General features: G+C 39.7%; 1 protein-coding gene across 1 annotated transcript in view; it reads left to right on the top strand.

The window, feature by feature from the left end:
• The first annotated feature begins 1924 nt into the window (after positions 1 to 1924).
• The window catches only part of LOC121027381 (uricase), an 81476-nt gene continuing 71038 nt past the window's right edge, over positions 1925 to 12362 (top strand). The window contains exon 1 of the mRNA XM_040470796.1: positions 1925 to 2044. Coding sequence (XP_040326730.1) covers positions 1994 to 2044 — 51 coding nt within the window. The 5' untranslated portion in view covers positions 1925 to 1993. The remainder of the gene's footprint in view (positions 2045 to 12362) is intronic.

Genomic DNA, 12362 nt, shown 5'->3' with positions numbered 1-12362 from the left:
CTTTCTATGTACTTGAAATGGGAAAAGGGTTGGAGGTAGAAGAAGAAAGAAGAAAAATGAAAATACACAGGAGAAGAAAAGAAGTCCATACTTCGAAACACCCCAGTGGTTCAATAATAAAAATAGTGGGAACTTTCAAGACATCTTTACTACCATTCTTTATTGTATTTTTTCTTTGTATATTTTGTTTTACTTAATACTCATGTATGGAGAGTGTACATTTATTGCTAGACGTATTTGGTTGTTCTCTTGGGTCTATAGTGGCTCTTTTTAGTCAGTATAATGCCAGCAATGATTAAGCCTGTGTTCAAAGATGAACAATCTTTACTCATTTTCCAAATCACCTGAAAGAGCTCTTGGAAGACAAGCTTCCTGTCTGAGTGTTTGGGGCACAGCCTGTCCGCCTTAAACTTTGACTTTCAGGTCACTGGCAAGGTGTTGTCTTAGTCATCTTTTTCATGCACACCTCCAGACATTGCCATTCAAAGCTTCCTGTATACATTTATGTAACATCAGATCCAGATGGGGGACTATATCATGGGGCAACAAATGACTGTATTTTCTTACATTTCATGACTAGAATTTGTAATGGTGGACTTTCTTTCCTAAGGCTCCACCTCTGCCACATTCTGCAATAATTCTCACCAGCTTGCACAGATCTTCTCATAGAACCAGCGTTCAAGGAAGAAAAATGGTTCCTCCTCGAATCGCGATCACACTCTCGTTCTCCATTCCCGTGGCATTGCTTTCTTCGACACAGAGACTCTGAGCCCTGTCATACATACAGGCTGGAGGCAAAGAGGAGGAGAACAGGCACCAAAAGGGGGAAAAAGCCAAGAAAGGAAGCTGGCGAGAAGGATGAAAAATTTGAAAGAGAAGGGGGACCCAATACTCTCGAAATATTTTGAAAGTTTTCAAAAGCAGAAGATTAGAAGTAGTCAACAAAAACACAAAAATATCACTTATGCTCCTCTCCTTCTGTTACATCTGCACCCCCACTGCCATCCGTCTCCTCCCCAAGCCTTTCTCATGCAAGCCATTTCAGCAGATACAGGAACACTTCACAGAAGTCACAATGGTTTTGCACTTGTTCTTCCAATGTACATATTAGAGCTGTTTCTCATCATTACTTGGGTTCTTCTAAACAGAGAACTGCTTCTGACTGCTTTCTCATTACCAGTAGTGAATAACCTTCTTGCAGAGGCCTTCCAGGGAGGATGACCCAGGAAGGGAATCAAAGTTTGAACTCACCTCTTGTCACTGTCAGGATGGAGCTAGCTTGTCCTCTGGACCTTGTAATGTCATTGTCTATTCTTGTTCATGTTTGTGTGTGTGTGTGTGTGTGTGTGTGTGTGTGTATGATTTCTTTTCATCTGTATATTCTCAGTATTATTTTAAAACTTTTGTTTGACTCCTGCCCTTTTCTTTGGATGTGAATGTAGCTGATTGTAATATAAATGGTACTTTGCTCAAGAGTGATGGCAAAGAAAGTCAAGTCCATTCCTTTTAGTACAGGCTTTCCTTCTAAGGAGAGGCTACATTGAGATGGAGGTAGCATTATTTATGCCACAACGGTTATGTGATTGTGGTGTTCCAGTATTTTATTGTTTTTTAACTTTCCGATATAATAATAAATATCTTTCTTCTTTCATCTAGTCACCTTAGAAGGGGATGGTGAGAGGCGGCTTCATCCAATGATGGTATGTCTTTCTTTGGAGATGTGTTTTAATAACCACCTAGGCTTTGATGTCTACGTTTCCATGTTTGTTGCCATTCCTTGATGCTAGAGGTGATTTCCCTCATAACCTTTATCCTCATAACTTTACTCCCCAGAGGCAAAGGACACGCTTTGTGTCTAACTGCATTATGAAATACCTGGGTTTGTCTGACCCATCCCTCCATAGGCTGCACCACCCAGGACACTATGAAAATGAAGTTGCCACGGACTGGAGGTCAGTAGTACTCTGCTGGGTTCAGAAGAGCTTACACCAACATGGAACCCCAAAGGCCAATCTGTAGAGGGTCATCTCTGAATCTGCTTGAAGTAAGTTTTCAGCCACATTATTACTTATTTTAGTGTTGGTTTTGAGATGCTACTTCATTTGGTTTCCAAAAATTTGATGCGCGGCGTGGAGGGATAGACAAAATAGGTGAAGGGGATTAAAAGGTACAATCTTCTAGTTATAAAATAATAAAGACTCGGAGATGTAGTGTGTAGCATAGAGATAAAGCCAATAATATGTAAAACTTTGGGACAGATGGTAACTAGACTCGTTATAGTGGTCATTACATAATGTATATGAATATCAGATCACTATGTTGTACACCTGAAACTAAAATAAGGTGGTCTGTCAATGATTCTTCAATTAAAACAAAACAAAACAAAACAAAACTGATGCTCCGTATAGAAGCAGGAGATGTCTAAGTGCAGGACTTCACAGAATGATGGTGATCATTAGTAGGCTCTCCCTTTTTCCTTTGTTGGTATTTTGACTCAGTGCCTTGGGAGAAATACTTCCCAGGACTTAACTCCATTTTATTTTGTAGCACTATAGCCAATAAGAAAAAGTTTTGAAGGGGAATGGAAATGAAATTTAAGAATCGATTAATAAAATACATACATTTTAGGTTTTACGTGGCTCACTGCTCATCTTTATACTATCATCAATCTGACTCTCATAGATGACCCCAAATATTATTCATTCAACAAACATCTATGAAATCAGGCACTTTGCAGATAAAGAGGGAGAGATTTTTTTTTTTAAGTTCACAAAAACAAAGTTTTACTAAATGTTTGTTCCATCATCAATATTCAACTTCAAAGATGCACAGAATTTGTGGAGAATCATACAAACTATGGTTAAGAGGGAGAGATTTCAATCAGAACGTCAGTTCCATGAGCACAGGATTTTTGTTTATTTCATTCATGGTCCTCCCTAACTGTCAGAACAGTGCCTGGCACAGAGAAGTCATTTAATAAATATTTGTTGATGAATGAATATTAGCATTTTTTTTTAAAGAAACTCATTTTGGAGTAAGATTTATACTAAGCACATTTCACCCGGAACCGTAAATAGCGAGCAGCAGAAGGCCCAGCATTCAGAAAAAGACTCTGAGGAAGACTTGAAGCATCCAGGTGTCAGAGAAGGCACACTCCTGTATGTTCAGGGGGGCAACTATTTCACGTCCCAGACTGGTTTTGCCTCAGAGGCTAATTTCATTGCTATTTTACTCTTTTGGAAGGTAAAAAGACTTTGAACGATAAAAACAATGAATTCATTTTATTCGTTAGTTTTTTCTGTGTGCACTTAGTTCTTGTCTCTAAGGAATTCCAAGAGAATCTTCAGATGGTTATATTAAACCTGGCAACTCAGCACAGAGGTTGTGAGCAGAGGCAGCCCTTAGGGTGGGCAGTGTGGGCTTCTGCCCAGAGCTCCATAGGCAATGCCAAGCGGACTCTCGTTTCAGTCTCTGTGTCTGAATTTTGTATTTGCTGTTCCTCTATTTCTGTATCCTTTTAGGTCCAGTGGTAAAGACAGGGGGTGGGTGGAGGACTTGGCTGGCACCCTCTCTGTTACCCACTTTCTCACCTGTCTACCTTGCTCAGGACATCTTTTTTTCCTCTTTGCTCTTCCAGCAGCATAGTCAATGTGGGAGCAAATGCAGACTTGGCCAAGGGCATTCCCCAGGTAGGAGGGTACTATCGCCTCCCATTTGTAGTCTCAGGAGCTAAGACTTGAGAGTGACTTTTCCTGGTTACACTGTGTTTGCAGCCGCAAGACCTGAAGTTCTGTCTGAGGCTTGAGCAATTATATTGCTCTATAAAAAGCACACAACACAGCCTAATACTTTTATGTTGCAGTTGAAGTGTTATGGGATTTCATTTTATAAGAACCTAAGTCCAACACATAAATCTCTCTCAGGTCAGCGAGCCTTTGTATTTTGTTTTTGTTTTGGTTTTTGGTTTTTTTCCTTTTCTCTCTTGTAACTCACTCTGAGTTCATCCAAGGCAAATATTTCTAAACCAGTCGGTTGGAAAAGACACTATGGTGTAGCGGGAAAACATAAGACTGTGAATCAGAATCTCAGTTCTAGATTGGACTCTGTAGCTAACCAGCTAAGTCTAGACTCTGTGCCTCATTTTCTTGGTTTATAAACTAAAGGAATTGTGTGAGATGAATGGTAGCAGCATGTTCAGCTCTGATGTTCTATTTGAGCTCCAGACCCTTAATCCCTCCTTTCTAGCTTCTTGAATAATGGAATATAAAGTGTGGGAAAGAACCCTGCCATCGGTTAAGTTAATGTTAATGTTAAGTCTGAGCTAAACTGAATCTAAACAACCTACTTAGTGTATAGAGGAAGAAGAACCTAGGTGAGAACAGAAAAGTCAAGTTACTTACCTAGGTCACACAACTAATTAATAACCCAAACCTGACATTTTTATCAATCAAGAATTTTTTTGTCAAAAAATTTTATCTTTTTTTGGCGGTGGGGGTGGGGGTGATAATGTGTGGAGAAGAGACAGAAGTTTTCACAAAAAGGTGGAACTCCTGTTTCTGCTAAGATGGCTTCACCTTTTAGGACGCTTCTTGTATATCTCACGCCAAAATATCGGTGACTGTTGTGCAGAGGTTTTGTTGGCTGCTTAAGGGTTAAACACAAAGAACCCTACTCTTTAAGAAACTAACACCCTAAGGGGTGCCTGGGCAGCTCAGTTGGTTAAGTGCCTGACTCTTGATTTCCCCTCAGGTCAGAATCCCAGGGTTGTGAGATTGAGGCCCAGGTCAGGCTCTGTGCTGAACACGGATGGAGTCTGCTTGGGATTCTTGGGATTCTCTCTCTCTCTCTCTCTCTCTCTCTCTCTCTCTGCCCTTCTCCTCCACCCTCCCCCCCCAATAAAAGTAATAATAAAAGAAACTAACACCTTAAAATGTTTTTCCTTTTGGGGAACCTGGGTGGCTCAGTTAGTTAAGCATCAGACTTTGGCTCAGGTCATGATCTCACCGCTCCTGAGTTCAAGCCCCGTGTCGGGATCTGTGCTGATAGCTCAGAGCTTGGAGCCTGCTTGGAATTCTGTCTCCTTCTCTCTCTGTTCCTCCCTGTTCATGCTCTGTCTCTCTGTCTCTCTCTCTCAGATATAAATAAATATTTAAAAAAAAAAAAAGGAAGAAGAAGAAGAATGAGGAAGCCTAAGATTCTCTAGGCTCATGCTGATGCTACCTCTCTAAAGTGCAAGGTGCCTTAAAACAAAGGAACCAGGGGCCTCGGGTGGCTCAGTTGGCTAAGCGTCCGACTTCGGCTTATTAGTTTGAGCCCTGTGTGGGGCTCTGTGCTCACGGCTCAGAGCCTGGAGCCCCTTTGGATTCTGTATGCTCCTCTTTCTGCCCCTCCCCCACTTGTGCTGTCTCTCCCTCTCTCTCTCAAAAATAAACATTAAAAGTAATTTTTTTTAACATTTTTCCTTCTGACTTGACTTTTAAAATCATGTTCATCGTTCAAATAGTAAAAGAGCTCAGAAAAATCTGTTCAGAGGAGCAAGAACCAGAAGTTTCAGTTCAGCCTCTGCATGAGTTTTAGAAAATCTGATGGATGAGTAGCGTGAACTGGTATAAAAATGACAACTCTGTGCCACATAGTTTTCCTGCTCTGGAGTGAGTGTTGTCTAAATATGAACTCATCTTGCTCTGGGAGGCTGGCTTTTCCTGACTTCTCTCTTTGATCAGCATCACTATTCTCCACATTACTCACAGTTTCAAACTTTAGTCATCCCTGACCCCTCCCCTTTCTTTGATAATGTTGAAATAGTCACTAAACTCCATGGATTCCTTTTTTGCAAAGTGTCTTACATCGGTTTTTCTTCTTCATTCCTATTATTTTTCACATGTGTCACCTAAAGTCATATTTTGTGAGCAATTAAGCACATAGCTTTGGAGTCCGGCAGAACTGGGTTTGAGTCCTAAGCTCTGCCACTTCCTGCCTGTGTGTCATTATTTAACCTCCCTGACCCTTAGTTACCTTCCTTGTAAAATGGGGTACACGGCTGTATGGGCCTCAAGGGGTTGTTGTGAGAATTAGCTGAGAGAATGTATGTAAAACATTCAGTAGAATGCCTAGCACATAATCAGTGTTGAACACATAATAATAATGATCACTGCTCAGTACTCCTAATTCATTCTACTTTCTGCCCTCAGGTTAATCCTCTTAAAGTCCAGCTCTGACTGGACTTTACTCCCGAAGAGATGCCTAATCACAGGGTGATGAAAAGCTGTCCTTTGCAGTTGGACTGCCTGGGTCATCATTTACTAGCTCTGTGATCTTGAGAAGTTTCTCACCTTCTCTCTGCCTCGGTTCTCTTATGTACGATGGGGATAATCATATCTACCTCAAAGGGTGATTATGAGGTTTATAGTATTTAATATTAACAGTTCATATTTCAAAGTACCTGGTACATAATATGTTAATATTAATTTTTGATAAATAAAAACCTATGTTGGTTTCTTTTATTTGCTCTTTCATAAGCAAGTTCTATAGTCATTTCTCTGGTGTTACCATTCCTTCTATCCAGAATGCAGCATGGTTTAATGGAAAGAGTACTTGCAGCGCAGGGAAAGTAGATTTCACTTACATGCCAGATTTGATTTAGTAGTTGTAGTTACCTGGATTACTTGCAAAGTATTCCGAGGCTTTGTCTGATCTCAGTGTGTGATTGGCCAGTTGCGTCTCCCACGGGCCCTGAAGGGAGAAGTGGAGATAACATCCTTACATTTTGCACAATAAAGAAGTCATAGTCATTTAGAAGAATCTCAATGCTTTCACAATAAAAAATATACAGTTTAGGGTGAAAAATAAATTTTCTTAACACTGATGGCTAAAGGAAAGAATTCTCCATGGCTCTTCATAAACAGTGTATTTCTGGGGCGCCTGGGTGGCGCAGTCGGTTAAGCGTCCGACTTCAGCCAGGTCACAATCTCGCGGTCCGTGAGTTCGAGCCCCGCCCCGCGTTGGGCTCTGGGCTGATGGCTCAGAGCCTGGAGCCTGTTTCTGATTCTGTGTCTCCCTCTCTCTCTGCCCCTCCCCCGTTCATGCTCTGTCTCTCTCTGTCCCAAAAAAAATAAATAAACGTTAAAAAAAAAAAAGTGTATTTCTAACTGTTTTATATATTGGAATTCATTTAGTCTTCACAGCATTCTCGGGGGGAGGTACTATTATGTTTTCAACCTCTTTTTACAGATGAGGAAGCAAAGGTACAAGGAAGTCAAGTAACTTGCATGAGATCATGCAATTCATAAATGGTAGGTCTATGATTTGAAACCTGGGAAGTCTAGCTCTGAAATCTACACCTTTGGCTGTCATACTAAACATTACTCTTGTTTGGGGGGTTGCTTTTTAAGTAAATCTAAATTAACTTTAAAAAGAAGGTAACTTATGCAGTACTTTCAGAGAATTAATTCTAGAAAGGCCCAAATCTTGGTTCAAATGTGTATCTCTCTGATGGTTTGGTTTGATACAATAACAAAATTGAGAATATCTTGAGCAATGGATTCAAGCCACTCCCTAAGAGGGCACAGAGGTTTATCTGCATCTGACGATGGTGAGTGGCTGAGGGCCTCTGAGCACCCCCCCCCATTTTAATCAGGGTAGCTTTATTTATTTAAAAATTGGGGTTCTGAATATGATTTGCTTTGAAGAAAGCAGTCTTTGCCTTTAAGAAAGTGAAAAATCACTAATCTAGAGAAACAAATGGATAACATATTTGGGGGCAACTCTTATTAAATATTATTTCTGGTCAGTAAGCTGCCAGTGTGAGTTTGGCAACAACGTGTGCAAAATTATAGTTTTGGAAAGAAACTGGAGTGCAAATAATGTTATGGTCAGATACATTTTTTTTCTGATACATATTTATTGATGGTCTGTGGCACAAAGGGCAATGATAATATTCTCTAACAAAATCTGGAGTACCCAGCTTGGACTCACATAACAGTCACTGGGATGTTCCTGTACTCACTGGGTCATTCCTTGAATTCTAGTGATTTATATGTTGAAACGAAGTATTAGGTCTCCATGTAAACACCCAGTTTCTTTATCTTTATTGTTACTGAGGAGCACATGTTTAAGCTCTTATTCTTGCATAATAGATAGAAGTATTATATTTGGCTTCAATGGATTTTATCTTATTTTCACTGTTCAATTTTTTGAAAAATCCTGCTTTTTAATACTAAGGTGTGCCCAGGTTATCCTGATATTGGAACAGTTTCCTGTAATCTACTTTTCATCAAATTAAAGCACATGTCAACCTTGATTTGGAGTAGAGGAGAGAACTGAAAAGGAGGAGATAAGCAACAAACGGAAGAGTGCTCCTTGGATTTACTCCTAAGAATCCAGGGAAGGCTCTAAACATACCCTGCTCCTCTCCAGGACCAACTTGTCAGAAGGCAAGTCATTGGGTTACCCTGGGTCCTGGATTAGGCCTTTAGGAATATACCTCAAAAAGGTCATGTCTTCAAATAAGGTACTATTCTATTAGCAACCAGTATCCTAGGAAGCAGGATTGTGGTGCTAGTTATTTAAAACATTAAGTAGCTTGTCTGGTCTTGGGATATATTTGTATTATTATCCTGTAGTGGATTTTCATTCCTAATTATGGTTGGCTTTAGGTGGGTGATACTTATAATCACTTTAGTTTGAGAAGCACCCGTCAACTGGGAGTAGGTCATGTGGGTTTGGGAGAATGCCGATAGCAGCGGGAAGCCAGACTGGTCTTGACGTTCTATGTAGAAAATGTACCAAAATAGGAATCCACACAGGGAATAACTGAGAGTTGATTTTACAAGCAAAACCCATTACTCTTGTTGATTTGTGGCTTTGTTCAGCCGTAACTCCACTATCCATGCCATACCTTGTCAATATCTTTATCTCTTAAGAGTGGAATTAAGATTCTGATAGAGCACCAGGAGGGAAATCCTCAGTGCTCACCACCAGCACTGCCAACAAAGCCCTGGATAGCTGCAGACTTAATTTAAAAGAAGACTTTACTTCCTGCTGAAACAAATTTAACACTTGAAAATTTGTAGAATATAAATGCCTGCTTTTGTTTTTTCATTTAAAGTTACCTTTCAAAGGCATTCTTGAAACAGAATCTTATAGGAGCTCCTGTGGAAGGCAAAATCGTGATCTGAAACAAGGTTGTATTGAGTGAACATTCAAACAAATCACCTTCCAGTGGGGTTTTATAAATGCATTTGGGTTGGGTTTCTTGCAACAACTTTCATTTAGAAGGGAAGAGTTTTGGAGAAGTTGAACAAGAGTCATATGGAAAATTATGCTCGTTCTTTCTGTAGTGGTTTTTGGGTGTATGTTGATGATTCATATCCATGACTTAGCTAAGGAAGTAGAACCTTCAGTTTTTCTGAGCAACACTGCCTCCTTGTGTAAGATAATTACTGTCTAGTCCATTAATTGATATATTTTTTTTTGGAAGGCATTTTCATTTGAATTAAGTGGCTTAAACAATCCAAACCAGATAGGGTGCCTCATTGAAGAAAGTCTCTTCGTGCGCGTGTTTGACAGTTTCCATTTATAAAACCAACCATCCTTTTCTCCTTTTTTTCAGGTACAGTTAGCCCAATTTGACATTACCTATATTTTTTTGCTTTTACTCATAATCCCTTTTATTATGCCTCTAGAGTGATAGAAAGGAATAGAGAAAGTGGATGAAATGCAGAGCAATATTTTTTCTACTTATTACATCATCTTTGGAAATTTTTGTGGGAAGATAGAAACCCTTGGATAAATGAAAAATATTTGCTAATCAGAAGCTTCATATTTTACAGGTGTTCTAACTTTGTCAAAAGCAGTTGATCCAAAGTAGTAAAGCCTAATGAATTTAAGTCACATATTTTCTCACCTTTTTTCTATTTATTCTTGGTTCAGGAGCTGGTGCTATTTGACTTCATGCAATTCATTCAACAAATATCTATGCATATCTGTTAGATACCAGGGACTCTTTTAAGTTCTGGGGATACTGCAGGGAACAAAACAGAGAACTCCCCTTCGTCTCATACAGCTTATCTCCTAGTGAGGGGACAGATAAAAAATATACTAACGTAAACTATTATTTTTTTTAATATTTATTTATTTTTGAAGGAGATAGAGACAGAGCACAAGTGGGGAAGGGGCAGAGAGACACAGATTCTGAAGTAGGCTCCAGGCTCTAAGCTGTCAGCACAGAGCCAGATGCGGGGCTTGAACTCATGAGCCCAAGTCAGACACTTAACCAACTGACTCACCCAGGTGCCCCAAATATATATATTTTTAGATGGTGATTAGTGCTAAGGAGAAAAAATAAAACAGAGAAAAGGGGTCAGGAATGTCCAGAGTGAGAGTAATATTACAGTGTTAAATAGGGGAGATGTTAGGTACTGAGGAGGTGACATTTGAGTGAAGTTGTGGAAAAGCAGAGCAAACTACAAGGATATTTGGGATTAAGAATGTTCCCTGCACAGGTAACAGCAAGTGCAAATGTCCTGAGCAGAGTGTGTGTGTGCCTGGCTTATGTAAGGCCAACACGGCTGGAACAGAGTGAACAAGGCACAGGGTCATAGGAGATGAGGCCAGACAGGATCTTACAGACTATGTAAGGATTTGGGGTTTTAGGCTGTTGTAGGATTTTAAGCAGAGGAATGAGGTCTTCTGACTTCTTTTTATTATTTTTTTATTTAAAAAAAATTTTTAATGTTTATTTATTTCTGAGACAGAGAGAGACAGAGCATGAGTGGGGGAGGGGCAGAGAGAGAGGGAGACACAGAATCAGAAGCAGGCTCCAGACTCTGGGCTGTCAGCACACAGCCAGATGCGAGGCTCAAACTCACAAACCATGAGATCATGACCTGAGCCAAAGTCGGGCGCTCAACCGACTGAGCCACCCAGGCGCCCCGACTGACTTCTTTTTTAAAAGGATAGAAAGAAAGCAGATAAGGGTGAAAATAGAGTGGATGGCTAGATGGCTGGAATTAAAAAAAAATTTTAATGTTTATTTTTAAGGGGTAGGAGAGGGACAGAGAGAGGGGGAGACACAGAATCCAAAGCAGGCTCTAGCTTCTGAGCGGTCAGCACAGAGCCTGACGCGGGGCTTGAATCCACAAGCCACGAGATCATGACCTGAGCTGAAGTCGGTTGCTTAACCAACTGAGCCACCAGGAACCCCAGAGATCTTGATTTTATAATCATCCCATCTATACTGGAATATGCACACCCTCATGAACCAAGAATTTGTTAGTAATGTACTTGTCATGATCAAGGTTTGTCATTAATAATGAGTTACCATATAATATAAAAGTTGAACACTAACCAGGGAATAATTTTTAAAAATACTCAACAGTTGGCTCAGCAGTAATCACCAAGGAGATTGTTAAATGAATGATTAGACTTATGAATAGAAATGTAAATATGATTCTAATTAACATTCTGTGTTTGTAGAAACTTTCCCCATTTTCCAAAATTTAGGACACTTAGGAGTAGTCCCTCCTTGACTGTGTTAATCTAGTCTAAAAATTCCAACTAGGAAGTTCTTTTGATAAGAAATGGAATAAAAACATGCTTTCTTTTCTTTTATGTATGGAAACTCAGCCTTCCCACCTGCTCTACTTTCCAGCAAAGTCTTTATTTGCATTGCCATTGTTTGTGTTTTCCTAGAATTATTTGAAATGCACTGCATTGTCACTGTAGTCAATCAGTTTATTTTTTGTAATTAATTATTGGAAAACTTTAACACTGCTATGGAAAGTTTGTCCCTGAAAGCAAACAGTATGTATGTGCTAGCATACTTCCAGAAAGGGCTTAGCACATTTTTAGATACACAGAGATCTTTCCACAACCCTTTCACACAGGAATCATTGATTCTGGGTATTAAAGCGTATAATAATAATGATGATGTTCAGCTAACACTGATGTGGGGATGCTCAAGGATTCACCCTGTGCTCCCAATGAGCCTTTATTGGTGATCTCAGGTCAGAAAAGACTTTGAAAATCCCATGGCTTAATACTCACAAAAATTTTTGATTATTTGTTCATTCAGCATATACTTATTCAACACCTATTACATGCAAGCTGCTGTGGAGAGAGTACAGATATTCAAGAATCAAAAGAAATAGCCTAATAAATGTATGAATTATCTTCAATCTATACTTTTTTTTTAGATTTAACCAAATTTTATTTATTTATTTATTTTTTAATATATGAAATTTATTGTCAAATTGGTTTCCATACAACACCCAGTGCTCATCCCAAAAGATGCCCTCTTCAATGCCCATCCCCCACCCTCCCCTTCCTCCCACCCCCCCATCAACCCTCAGTTTGTTCTCAGT

This window comes from Herpailurus yagouaroundi, unplaced genomic scaffold, assembly GCF_014898765.1.
Source record: "Herpailurus yagouaroundi ecotype Mexico unplaced genomic scaffold, PumYag 77, whole genome shotgun sequence".
NCBI classification, from domain to species: domain Eukaryota; kingdom Metazoa; phylum Chordata; class Mammalia; order Carnivora; family Felidae; genus Herpailurus; species Herpailurus yagouaroundi.
The sequence above is the reverse complement of the archived record's forward strand: the minus strand, read 5'-3'. Positions and strand labels throughout refer to the sequence as shown.